Raw genomic sequence first — 14,502 nt, 5'->3', positions numbered from 1 at the left:
AAAATCTTAGTGCATTCTCGTGTTTATAAAATATATAATTTTCAATTTGTTTTGCTCCATGGAAAACTGAACTAAGCTGCAATAAAGGTGCTGAATCCAAGCTCAATGTACTAGTATACTAAAATGTACCTGGTGACATAAATGACTGGGCATTATAACAGCTAAAATAGGCACTTGGTTTTACAGTAGTCATTCATAATCCTACTCCATTCACACTGATTATTGTGGATATTGGTCTTTCTTGCTAACCAGTCAAGACTATAAATACAAGTACAGTATTTCAATATTCCCAGTGCTCACCACAAGTGAAGTAATTTGATTACTGTTTTTCGGGTACAAGCAACTTCATGCCACAAGCTATGAGATTTCATGAAGTTTCTTCAATTTACTTGCCACTGATGATGACAGTTTGCTAGCAGGAACAAATTTTAGAAATACTATGCTAATGTCTTCTATTTGTTTCTTAAAATCTGCTTTGGTTATCGTGTTATTTTGGAAAGTTTTTTTCTTAGGAACTGGTAACTTTGGCTTGTTTTCTCTCAGTACTGCCAGAACCATTGTAAAACTGATTCTTATGGTTCCTGCCATTTAACTTGTTTTTATTTCCTCCTACCAATCTTAACTGACCAATCTGTAAAGTGTCCACTTCAGTTGAAACGTGACTTCCTTGACGATCTGAAGTGTTTGAGTTTTCATCACTATTCAAGACCCCATTAACCTCCTGAGGTATTCCAGCTTCACCATTTGCCAAAGAGATGTTTTTCTGCATCTTCCCTCTGTCTGTGTGAACTGCTTCATTTTTTTCATCAACTAAGTGCAGCTTATTGCCATTTATCATCTCTTCAATGGCTGTCACTAGCTGCATAAGAAAGAGAGAGGCCACTTCTAGTTCCTGGGAATATAAACGATACACCTGACACCACCACTTGAAGATGCTGCACAAAGCACTGAATCTCATAAAATAAGCAACATCTTCCATTAACTCCCCTAAATATACCTGTAAAACAAAATGAAAGATATCAGTCAACAGAACAGATGTGCCTTACAAAATGGTACTGTATGGGCAGAGATAGTGAATACTGTAGTATAGGTATGAATGATTTACTCGACTGCTGTAGCATTCTTGTGCAGATTGTAGTGTTTGATATTTCTTAATTCGTTTTGCAAGACTTACATTTATTTACAATTAAGTAACAGAAACAAAATTGGAGAAGTCAGCATATATGCCAAGAATACTGGGACCAGAAATTAGGACCAGTTAATGGTTTAACGCCTTCATCAAGTTCACCTTCCCCACACCACATAATCACAACAGTTGTTTTCATAAAACATAAGCAGGAAAGTTTAAGTCAATAAACCTTGGACAAAGCTGGACAAAAGTAATGACCAAGGGTTGCATTCATCGAAGATGACAGACTCTGTATTTCTAAATTGTACTTAGTACTCAAGTACAATTAGCCATTACAGCTTTTTAAAAATTAACAGAACTGATTGTTATTTAGGAAAGAGAGTAAATTTTCTGCAATATCTAGCAATCAGTAATCTGAATTATCCCAACCACAATAATCAATTACCTGATACATTCTTAAAAATAGACTTTATAGCAGTTTTTAATCCCTTTGTTGAGTGACAAGTGTTGTACATATGTCCAGATTAATCAGTTTTGTCTTGTAAGAAACAATGTTGAAATCACAGAAAAATAATTAAAACTACAATTGTTACTATCTACTTGTTAATCTTATGGCTTAAAACTTTTACAATGGTATTTATATAAGTACAGCCTCATTACACAAGTTTTACTATTTGTCAATTTAGAAAGAAACTTTTGATGCTTAGATATCTCCAAGATTTGAGATTGTTTACCTGCGATAAGATGAGGTAACGAAAAGGTAGAAGAGTAGCATTATGGAATTAATTATGGAATTAGCAAGAGGATGGCCATCGTGGAAAAAGTCCACATGGCAACTAAGGCAGAAAGTGCACTAGACAGGTGACATACTAGGAAACTAATACCATGTCTACAAGGGAAAAATCTGACACAAAAACATAAATGACTGTCATAAAATAAAATTTCATCTCAAGCCAAATCAGCCAGAATTCAGCAACATTTTTCTGAGTGCACAAACTGAGTATCATTTGCATATTCTGTTGCAATAACAGGGGAAAAGCCTGAAATTTAATCTACCAAAGTATGCAAACAAGTGATAGTAACAAAAGAACTTTACATACCACAGCTGCGTTTGAAAAACACCTAAAACAATGGTCCAAGGATATAGAACCTTGGGAAACATTTCCAGGTGTAGCAGTCCCTTCCGATTCTTTTGAAGTCTTAACTTGCAAATCAATCAGATACAGAACTTTCTGGAAGATCAACATTGTAGGCAGTGCCTGAAAATAAACAATGGTAAAGCATTAAAACTTGAAACTCTTAGGGTTGTATATCATGTAGGCAATACCACAGGTGTTTTCCATCATTCATTCTGGCTGTACCATCACTGCTTTTTACCTAGGACTTTTCAACTGTTCCAAATGGTCTCTTACTACCTGGCTGTACAATATCTTTAACTGGCATGCTCTACAGTTTCCTCAACTGACTGTCATGATACTGCATAAAAATCTGCTTATGAAAGCCTTCAAACAAGGGTATGGGAATTATGCAATTATATATGGCCAATAGTAATGGACTGTCTATCAATAAGTTGCAATACAAATAAAAAACATTATGCTTTTACAATAAAAAATTTTTTACAAACCCAATCTTGCAAGGAGAAAAGTCCCACAGAGTATGCAAAGCTCACACTCTCCTCCAGTCAGGAAAATATGGATTTACTCATTCATTCCATTTTTTCAGCAATCTCATCATTCAAGTGATCTCATTTTACACAGTGTGTAATTTTTGTTTGGTGTGCTTGACTTTTTTTCCTTAGATTAACATGGGAGCTTTGTAGAGAAAATTTTGTCCCTTATCTGTTTTTTAGCAAGGGTTGTTTGTTTACCCAGTACATATTTTGTTGTTTTCACAATTACACACTAAAGGTTACCTCTGGTTCATTGTTCATTACTGCCTATACGATATTTTGTATTTTGATTTTAACAGATCTGTTTACGAAAACCTGGTATTCAATGTTGACGGAAGTTTGGACAGTCACATAAAATACTGTATGTTCAATTATTAGTGCTGGCCTACATTTTCTGCATACATGGATAGTGTCATGTGGGTTATTCATCACTAATTCTGGACAAAACAAGTGTGACAGAGAGAAGATAAAATTACATTGACATGGCAAACTATAATCACAATTAATGTAAAGCTGTCTTTTGTTTATGACAGCAAAGAAGCAGAATTTGACAATACAAAAGTTACTTTAAAATGTTTAAAATATTGTATGCATCCCTTACAAAGTAATACCACTACCACCCTCTAAGACAGATTCCATTAGGCCCTGTGCAGCACACTGTGGAGGATTCTAATAGTTTTTGCAGTGACCCTTCAGTCCCCCTGCTGTACTGCATTCTGACTTTTATTTTTTCATTTTTTTTCTGAATAGCTATCTGACTTTACCATGCTCATATTTTCAGTTTGTATTTAAGAACAAATACTTTGGAACTCCTATGAGTCTCAAAATAAGACAATATTCTACTTAAACTGCCAGACGATGATAAAAATAAATAGTCTGCAAGAAAAGGTTTTGCATGATATAAGCCCCTCAAAACTTGTACTACTCATATATACAAAAACTAATGCCAAAATTAAACTGTAATTTACCTTTCGACCAGACTGCAAATAATTGTGTGTGATATAGAAGGCAATTATCCACTCATCTTCACTGCAGTGTGGTAACACCTGTAAGATTAAAAATAAAAAACAGGATGGATAAATATACTTTAATATAAAAATAACTAAATTACAATCCTACTCTAGTTTGTGTCAAGACTTATACAATAAAACAAAGAACTCAACACACTGGATGTCTATATTCTTCATGATCATATCTCATCTTAATGAATATCTCATATTTCTTGAAGTGAAGGTCATATAACTATCAGCACAAAAGACCATATTTTCCAAACAGACAATTGTTTTACAAGAGCCTGTAATTTAATAGTCTCAAATCACAGCTATTCCATCAGTGTGGTTATTTGAGCAAAGATTGACAAGAATGAAATGTTTTTATAAGGCCCATATAATTTCTTTGAAATAGAGCCAAAAGTAAAGATGTGGGTGGAATAACAAAACAATCAATTTTGTTTCAAATTTGTTTCACCTCTGTAGTAACTACTAGGTTAAGCAAGAATTATAGAACAGTGAAAAACAATACCTGTATCAGTGCCATAATCAATTCCTCTTTAGATGCTCTCCTCAGGTTTTCTGGAATGTCTAGCGCAACATTAATTTTCAAAGCGTTCCCTTCCCAATGATGACGTAGTTTTGATATCGTAAGCAGAAGACTATCAGCATGACCATCAACTTGATCGTTGCAACTCAGGAGCTCCATAAAGGCTAAGAAACTTCTTGGATGAAACTTGTACCTTACAACTGTCTGTTTTAGCATTGAAATATCTGAAATAAGAGAAATATTAACTCAAAAGCTGCATACAATATGATGGTCTTGTTTTACATACCTGCCATCACTGAATTTCACCAAGAAACAGAAAGTGCTCCCCTTCCAATGATAAAATAAACTCTTGCTTTTCACAGTTTAGCATTCGTGCTTATTTCACCAAGCTCTCTATTTTGAGAGTTTAACACTCATGCCATTGCCAAGCCCCAATGAAAGAAGTTATAGGCAAACAGTCAATGACAAGATAAAAGATGATGTTAAACATTGGTTCAATGCTCAGAATAAAAGATAAGGTTCAAGTGTATAGACAGTTCCCTAATAAAAGAGGAGATATAAGCATAGGTCCAGTGGATGAATAAAAAAAAAAATGAAGTTCAAGTATTAGGTTGATGACCCAGTAAAAGAACAGATTAAAAGCCAAAAGTCAATGCCCCGATAAAAATATTTAGGTGAGGGGTCAATACCCACATACAGGAAGAGTTTTCAGCTTAGGATCAATGTGTTTTTTGAGAAATTCATTAGAGTTCATGGTTCATTTACATTGTTAGAACATGTCCAAACCACTGAGAAAGTAGAATTACAGTTCAATGATTTGGGAGGGTACACAGGAAAGGTTGAGTATACATCCTTGCCTCGCTTGTGCGTGACTGGCAGATAATTTAAGGTTATTTTCCCTATTTCATGTTGGGTACTACGCACTGAACACTCTGTTGCCAGTAGAAATACAATATGATTATTCCAAGGTTTCTGGAATGAATGTGGTGGAGATTCCTGCTTACTGGTATCAAGGACATGCTAAAAGATTTAAGGATGTTATGACTTTTGTTACTAACATGGAATTAAAAAATTCAGGCAGGTAAATATCATTATGGAGTAATCTCTCTTTTATCTGAACTAATAGGTCTGAGGGGGGTTTCAACAACTGGGAAATGTGGCAAGGGAATACACTAATGCTTACTCTATGCTATGCTACCCCCAAATTCCTGACTGAAACTTGTAAACTTAGCTATTCCTATGCAAACAAAAACAAAGTCAAAACATTGTAGCCCAGCACTACTGTATAAATTAGGTTAATTACACAAATACTTTAGTTTATATCCACACAAAAAGAGTTCACTTTAGCAAGCTATATATCTCATTTGAGACCTTCATCCAAAACACTTCATCAACAACATCATTACGTAGCAATTTTGTAACAATTTCACTCTTAATGATCTTTTTTTCTGACCCAAGTTCAAAAAAAAAAAAAAGACATACAGTTTTTGGGAGCAAGAGGGCCACTCATCTACAAAGAGTGCTCCTCTGGTTGCTTCTACACTTGAAGATAAACTGCATTTGTTGCTAAAGGACAGAATGAAGATACATTAGACTGCAGCTACCAATAGGTCACCCTTTGGCATGGTGTAAAACCTCTAAGCCCTTGTTAGGATGCAGCTCTACAGCTGTAAGAAGATCTGTTTAGTCAAAGGCTAGGGTATCCCCACCCCCTCAAAAGCAAGGCCAAGTTGCAGACACATCAGGAAGTTATAACGATTAGATATCTGTCCTCACAGAAGCTTCAGTGATGAGGTGTTCAACATGACTATTCATTTATTCATTCCTTCAAGGTTCTATAGAGTGAGCTTCCTTAATTTGATAATTCTATATTATCATACATCAAACTCTCAGTAACAAAAAGCATATCAAATACTTACCTCTCTCATAACTTTCTTGATCGTTAATCATAATCTGAGAAAGCGACTGTATTATGTCAAGTGCATATGTTCTTATTGTCAAGTAATCTTGAGAATTCTGACAATCCAAATAAGCAGTTGCATTGACAATATGAGCCAGCACCACCATCAAAGTTACTGTTTCTATACCAGGCTTCACAACTGCTTGAACATTAAGTTGAATTATATTCTGAAAAAAAAAAAAAAAATAAAAACTTCATGTTTATTTAAACTGTTCCTGATTTCTATAGTAAATTATCTTCAACCACATATCCTCAACACCTGAAAAGGTACAGTACTGACTTTAAACGTAAAGCAGGACTTCCCAATTAGTTATTAGAGATAATTTAATCAGTCCCCCATGTTAAGTATCTTAACAATCACAGAACTGGCCCAAAGGGTTTGTTCTCATAAAAAAATATATATAACAATCATTGCTTTGTAATAAACTTATAACTGCATAAACAAACTGTTGGCAATTATAACACATAATTATACCAGTATACTGAATAAGTGTAACCATTTATCTTACTGCTTAATACAAAGAGCAGTACAAAGCACAATATAAAGTGCAACTCTTAAAAGTTTCAAAGATAGATACAACTTTATTTAAACCATCAAATATGAGATTTCTTAAAACAGGAGGATTGTATCATCTCACCTTTAGTAATTCAAGAGGTAACTCCAGTCTTTTCAAATCCTTTGAAGATAATGTAAGGTAAGGCTGTACTAGAAAATGCAACACCTCTGATGCATTTAAAACACTGGCAGCTACTAAGCCTTTAACGAGTTCGCCAAAGTCTTTTTCTTCTCTTCCTTGTAGCCCTGCCACCAATCGTTCTTGCAGTATGTTTATTAGAACAGAGGCACCTACAAGAAAACATAGTCAATTGCTACATTAATATAAGACTTGTAACAAAATACAACTGGAAACAAGAATAACTCTTAATCACTATGACTAATCTAAAAACACTGGTCTCTCCAGTTATTACTTAAACACTTTAGGTTCTGTAAATCTTTTAATATTTGTAACAGAAAAACCACTTTTGTATCATTTATACAGCTCTACTTCAACTGATAATGGAAACTTCTATGTTAATAAACTTGTCTTAGATAATAAAAACCACAATTTCCTGTTTCTCTACTTCCAAAGATGCAAGAAATCACTGTTCTCTATATCTCTACTTCGACTGAGAAATTACAGTTAGTTTCTGTCCTCATTTCAACTGATAACACAAACCAATGTTTTCTATGTGGCTAACTTTAACTGATGACGGAACTTGCAATTTTCTAAGTTTCTCTTCCACAGCTGATGAGAGACATGTTCTTGTGTCTCCACTTTAAGTGATAAAAGAAACCAGTGTTTTCTGTATCCTAATTTCAAATGATAATGGAAAACAAGCATCCACCAATGAGTGCACTTCCCAGTTTTTGCATTTCACTACTACATTTTTCTTACTTTATTCCTTTTTGTTTATTCTGCCTTACAGCTAGAACCACCTAATAGCAGAGCTCATTTTTCTAAGTTGTGTGATAAACTGATTTGTTTTTTGACTTTTTCTTCACTACAAATTGCACTCACCTGAATTCCCTGTTGCTTGACAAACCGTAGGAATGGCTGCCAAAGCCTTTACCATGACGTTAACAAGGCCTGGAAAAGCAACTGGCAGCTTTACAGCTTCACTAACAACTGACTGACCAGACTGCAAACAGAGCCACACGTGCTTCGTGGAATTCTGCAAATGAAAAATGATCGTTACTGATTTTAAACAGCAAAAACTGCGGCTGATCTTTTCAGAACAAAAACATTCTGACATTTCAAAAACTTCTTGAACACCATCAAACCACATATGATCTCACATTTAAAATAACTGAACTAGACTAAAATATACTTCAAATTTTAAAAAATCTTTAAATAAATGGGCCAAAAAATTGCAATATCTGTCTACTTCTGAGTATTGTAGATTTTGCTCAGGTTCGGATAACCAATCAACAAATCTAACAAATCTCCCGGACATATATAACATCACACCATCAAGAAAAGGACAGCTATTCAGGTGCTTTTATATTACCATTTGCTAAAAACCCTTCATATGAAGTAGAAAATGCAATTATTTCAGTCAATTCCCAAATTGGTAGACAAGCATGAAGTAAATTATTACACAACAAATCTCCCGGACATATATAACATCACATTATCAAGAAAAGTACAGCTATTCAGGTGCTTTTCTATTACCATTTGCTAACAACCCTCCATATGGATTAGAAAATGCAATTATTTCAGTCAATTCCCGAATAGGTAGACAAGCATGAAGTAAATTATTACACAAAATCACCAAACCAATAAAATATAAATGAAATTATCTGAAATGATGCTGCATGTTACAAAATGTACGGTAATGGTAAGTAAGTTATGAACAACAATGTGTAACTATTAACAGCTCCAATATTCTTTATACAAATGAAAATCAAAGAAACATAAGAGAGAAGGGCAAATGATATTAATATAGATGGTGGAAGAATAGAAGCAGTTGGTTCATATACCCATATGAACCAACTGCTTCCATTTGTAATGAGAGTTGCTTTCATTTGTAACGAGAGTAAATACAGTATAACAGATGATGGTAAGATCAGAGATGAGTAAGTCAAGACAGATGGAGCAAAAAAGGTAATACTTAGAGTGTAAAGGATGGAAAAAGACTTGAATTGTCTATGGAAGCCGAGGTGGCCATGCATGAAAGGACTGTTAGGACAACTTGCCTTTATGAAAGTGAAATAGGGTTGTTGAATGTAAATGAAAGAAAATAGATCAAAGCTGCTGAGATAAACTGCTTGTTTAATATGTGTGACATAAGAACTGAAAGGTGAGAAATATGGGGAACATAACATAAAAAGGTATCTACTCGCAAAAACATTAGTCAGTGATGTTTGATACAGTTATATCATATGGATGAAGATAGGCTGATGGCAAGAATGTATAATTCAGAAGACAATTCTAATGAGGGACACTGCTATTTTGCTTCCACTTCATTTTCTTTTTACTCTCCAGTGTGAGATCCCTGCCTAATTAGCACTTCATTTTCCACCATTAGCAAAGTAGCTTGGATTCTGGGCCAATTCTGATCTGATGACAAAAAGATACCTGAACGAAATTTATACGTACTTCACCATCTACTAACTGATTGAACACAGAGGTCATCTGAAGACGAAACTCGGGAGTCTTGAGTATTTCATCTTGTCCTGAAGACAAATGTTCTTCAATAATTGGCAATAGCTGGGATGCAGGGAGGTCTTCAACCATCTTCAGAACCATCTACATGGAGTAAATGTTAAAAGGTTGATAAAACAAGAGGAATTTCAGGAGACTGTAAGCAGCAAAATCTAGAGAACTAATCAATTTTACAATGATGAGTAAGATCCTCATCAATGGAAATAATGCATAATCTTTTTACTTACTCTTTACTAATGCTGCACTAAATTTTCTACCAAATCTGAGACAAACAATAAAAGTGTTTTGGATTTACTCTGGTGAGAAACACTAGACTCATTTTAACTAATAACTGCATTGAAATGTAATCTTCTCTTTTATGCAGACTGATTTTCAAAAAGAAAAAAAATTTTTTCTTAAACAGTGAGACATGGGAATTACTGATTTTTGACAAACAGAAACAATTAATTAATCACAATAAATTTCACAGAAACTGTTCCTAACAGATTTACCCTCACCCCCCTCCTTTAAGACTGCCTTTGTAAAAGGATGTTAAAATAAATCTATCAAATCTGGAGAAACAGTATTCACAATGTAAATAATGCAAAATATTCAAACATAATCTAAAGATCTTTTTACACATCATTCAAAATACTGTACTGATTTTAATCTATAGCTATTCTTAACACTGTACTGTACTGTCATGCAATTAAAAATATACAATGCTTCAGATTTTCACAAATACATACCTTAATTCAAAATAATAATTAACATCTACAAATATTGATAATGAATAAAATTCAAAATATTTAAAGTGCTGAATAATCATGGTGATAATAGTACATACATACCTTTACCGAATTTTCAACATACTCCTTCTTATCTTTTATATGCTTGATCAGCCTTGTCAGCAATTGAAGTCTTGTGACATTGTCCACATTTTTTATATGCCTCATAGCACAGTCAATGCACTCTTCCGATATAAAAATGTCATCTTTTTTCATCAGAATGCCCAGCAGTTTCTCATGACGTGCATCTTTCAACTCTATTTCAGGCAACAGCTTTTCCACTGGCAAATCATAATCTGGATCATAATCTGGGTCTGCAGCTATTTGCTGAAAGAACTGATTTAAATCCTTGTAACTGTGCAAGAGTTCTTTCACTTCCGAACAAGATTCTACAATCCTTAACATATCGAATGCAATGTTGCATATCACAGACTGTATTGTACTCTGCTCTTGTTTAATTTTTGAGGCGACAGACTTTCTATGGACGGTTACGGAAAGTGGCAACAGCACTTCAGTCCATTCAATCCACATATCTACACTTATACCTTTAACATTCTCATTACACAAATCACAGAACGACTTCAAAACATCCACAGAAATGGGCCCCTTATCACAGACTGAACCACCTGTACTACCTCCCAACTTCCATAGTTTAGCCCAAGCTTCAGGAACACTGGATAATTCTTGGGGTTTACTGTACTTCCCTAAGATAGCGCTTATCACCAAAAATGTACACTCGCATAAATACATGAAGAAATATGCACTTGATCTGACTTGAGCACTTGTGCCTCCTACAACTTTCTTTAAGGAGAAAAATTTCGAAATCACAGAAAACACTGCTGAATTTTCACTTACATTATCTTTTTCTCCTACTACATTTTGCCAACTAGAAACTAAAGCTTTCATTAACTCCATTGCAATAGCAAGAGTAACGGGTGTAACTTCATTTGTACACTTAAAATATTCTTGTATCAATTTACAAAGCGTTGAAGGGGCATAAAACACATCAGAGGCTCCACATATTTGTAAAACTTCTGATTTCTGACTACAGAAAAGAAAATGGAATCTTTAAGTGCAGGAAACGTCAAAAGGACCGAGTGAAAATCCTTACTACCTTGAACTTCTTTAATGTCCCGAACGGACGGACAACACAACAAGAACACAAGGGCTGCTTTTACTTTGAAATTTTCAAAGGCTTGATCTTTGTTGTCACCAGAACTAGCACTCTTGACACGTGCCAGACAATCACTAATGTTCTTATTTAACTTCTTCTCATCAACATTACCATCAGCTGAAAAAAATTAAAATCAGTAAGATATATGTAGAGTATTTAGCACAAAAAAAAATGTTTCAATCACAGTATATTTTCCACACTGGCATCACTAGGGCTGGTGTCACTCCCCTCCACCTTGGATCTCCTCCTGTACTAGAGCATATAGAATCATTAGCAATTTTTTTGTACTAATATTATTCATAAACCATAATTCCCAAAAGAATAAAGCACTGTATCATAATTTGCTGTGATAGGCTGTAAATATCCTTTGTACCTTTCAGAAAACAGGTGAATGTCCAACCTCACAAAGAAGGCCTATGTAAAGATATAAAGGTCACAATCTTTCTACAGTGATGAAAAACATCTTGCAAAAGTAAAATCTTCAAATTATACCTTTATATGTACAGCCTGAATGTACTTACAGGCACATAAATAATTTTATTTAGTCACAGAAAACATCTGGCAAGAAATCAACACAATTCAAACAAAAAAACATTTAGTTTAGTTTACAGAATACTACTGAGGCATATTAATTAAACAAAAATATGGCAAATCATAAAAGGTACTGTATTTAGAAGTGCATTTCTCACGAAATCATGTACAAATATATAACAGTTTGTAAGAAACAATTACAACCAATCTGCAAAGTACTTCAATAACCTTCTGAGGTTCCAAGAGACTATTAAAACTCATCTATTGTAAATAACACTGCAAATGCTTATGGGCGTATCACTTTCTTTAAATTCATTTTTCATGGTATAATATTGGTCAGTGTCAATTTGAAGCTGAATACTTCAGTCAGGTTTATGATATTAATAACCAAAACATGTTCATGCCACAGTGGCATCATATCTCTCAAAATACTTCTCTTGAGTTTTAGTAAGCAGGAATATTTTAATTTTGTGTGGGAAAAGGCAAAACTACAAGTTCTCATGTGCTGTCCTATCTAAGTCTGATACTTAATAGCCTTGAGGAATATAAAATTAAATAATTCTACTGAAGAGCTCGGCATGGTAATATCCTTTATTAATAAAATTTTTGACTGAACAATATAATAAAGGGTGTATACAATGCAGGGTAAAACTGAAGACTACTATTGCGCCCCTTTGGTTCTGGTATATAATTATCAGTTTATGTGCAAAATGGGTGCCGTGTTTAGTACCAGCCCTTGGGGATGAACAAAAAAATAAAGACAAGACAGTAAATGTCATATACATATATAAAAGACATACACAAAAACACAAAGGAAAGGCAGTAAATATTCTGATCAGTGACTGGTGGGAACCAGACAGTGGTAGTATTCTTCAGTTTTACCCTTCTGAAGAATTCAGGGGTGAGTGTAGAACCACGGGACAAGTTCCACATATAAACAAACTTAACCTTTCCTAAAATGCCAGGTCCTAACCTAACCAGAACTTACCTACCTAACCTCACTTCCTGACCTGGCTGGGACCCCCCAGAGTAACACTAAACATCAAAGCCAATGGACTGAGCTTCCATAAGGAAGTTGTCTCATCTTTCTGCAAACTACCCAAGAATTACCCAATTAAAGTACGGCTAAACAGCATTCTACAACGTGCATAACTTTGGTCCAATTCCTCTGCCTAGGCTGGGCTACCACTAAATCCTTCGGTAATTTTGCGGAAGACTCCAGCCAGCCATTTTTGCATGAAGAACCATTTTGGGTTTTTTATGCAAAAATGTCTAGGAAATGACTGGGCACTAAAAGAACCTAAATATACCAGCCTAACGTAACCAAAGGGTATTTACTGGTTACAATTTTACTGTATTAGCTATGGAGGGGGGTGGAGGGCTGGTATTGTCCTAAAAGTCTTAATTAATTATATTTCTCTGTTATTGGGCAATTGCGAAGGTTATGTATTGAGAAGAAATTTGTTGTTTTGATGTGTTTTACCTAAGAAAATATAAATTATAATGTAGGAGGTGGCTGGAGTCTCCCGAAAAATAACCAATAATTCATTTGATGTTTAGATATAACGAGACTGATCTGGCTAATGTAAAGTCGCACAGGTTAAGTTACTTTATATACAGCTGAGCCGATCTTAGGCTGAAGAGGTTATGTTAAGTCGAATGTAGCTTTGCCTAGCATAGGCTAAACCATCCACCTAAACTAGATCTACGACTATGACGTAACCTAACAAATTACGAAAAGTTCCTTGTCTAGGGTATACGTTGGCGCTACTTACACACACATGCGTTTATGGCACTTAGAAGCCAGACGAGGTGCTGATCGACCTCCATTGCTGGTGTGGGGTCCCAGTTATTCTAATCTCTAGGATGTAGACTGAAGAAAACCGGCTGGCAAATAATGATAATAAGTTATCATCACTGACGTTTCGAAGTGGCGGAAATCAGACGGTACGTTCGTGCTTGCCAGGTGTAGTAGTAGTAATAGTAGAGCGTAACCTATGTAACGGCTCTATTCTCTACTTTACTGGGTATCCTTGTCCACGCAATCTTCATCTGTTTCACGAGTTGTTTACCATGCATTGCTAACTTCAGTTTCTTTTCCGTCGAATTTTGCAAATTTAGATATGAATATTGGTAGTGAATTACTCTTTTTCTTCTTCGAAAGGCTGATGAACAGTTTTGCGTTTTCACAAATATTGCAGTAGAAATTGTCATAAGACTTTTCTAAATTTAGTAAATATATTGTCGCTTTTCTTCTGTGTTTTCACCCGTACTTATTGTCTTATAATTATCACTTATCTCTCCACGTTTGTACTGAGTACCTCTTGATTATTTTTTTTGTAATTTCTGCAAACAAGGAAGGTTGATTTTGTACCATCTCCTTATCCCATTCCAGTTGCTCATTTTTGCTAGTCTCATTTTAGCATCTCCTTCCTACATATTTTTCAATGAAAATGATCTACTAGTTTCTGATTATATTGAACCCTCATTCATAACTTTCACATTATCAGGAGATCACCTTAGGTCC

General features: G+C 34.7%; 1 protein-coding gene across 1 annotated transcript; it reads right to left on the bottom strand.

Moving 5' to 3' along the window:
- Positions 1-9: 9 nt before the first annotated feature.
- On the bottom strand, positions 10-13,942 carry LOC136834919 (uncharacterized). The gene is given in 11 exon segments (XM_067097756.1): positions 10-997; positions 2,230-2,388; positions 3,767-3,844; positions 4,320-4,561; positions 6,257-6,464; positions 6,936-7,144; positions 7,857-8,010; positions 9,438-9,587; positions 10,334-11,262; positions 11,265-11,561; positions 13,751-13,942. Coding segments are annotated over 11 exon segments (2,970 nt in total). The 5' UTR covers positions 13,806-13,942; the 3' UTR covers positions 10-508.
- Between the last annotated feature and the right edge of the window lie 560 nt (positions 13,943-14,502).

Source organism: Macrobrachium rosenbergii, chromosome 54, assembly GCF_040412425.1.
Source record: "Macrobrachium rosenbergii isolate ZJJX-2024 chromosome 54, ASM4041242v1, whole genome shotgun sequence".
NCBI classification, from domain to species: domain Eukaryota; kingdom Metazoa; phylum Arthropoda; class Malacostraca; order Decapoda; family Palaemonidae; genus Macrobrachium; species Macrobrachium rosenbergii.
Note: the sequence above shows the minus strand (reverse complement) of the source record. Positions and strands in the feature narration are given on the sequence as shown.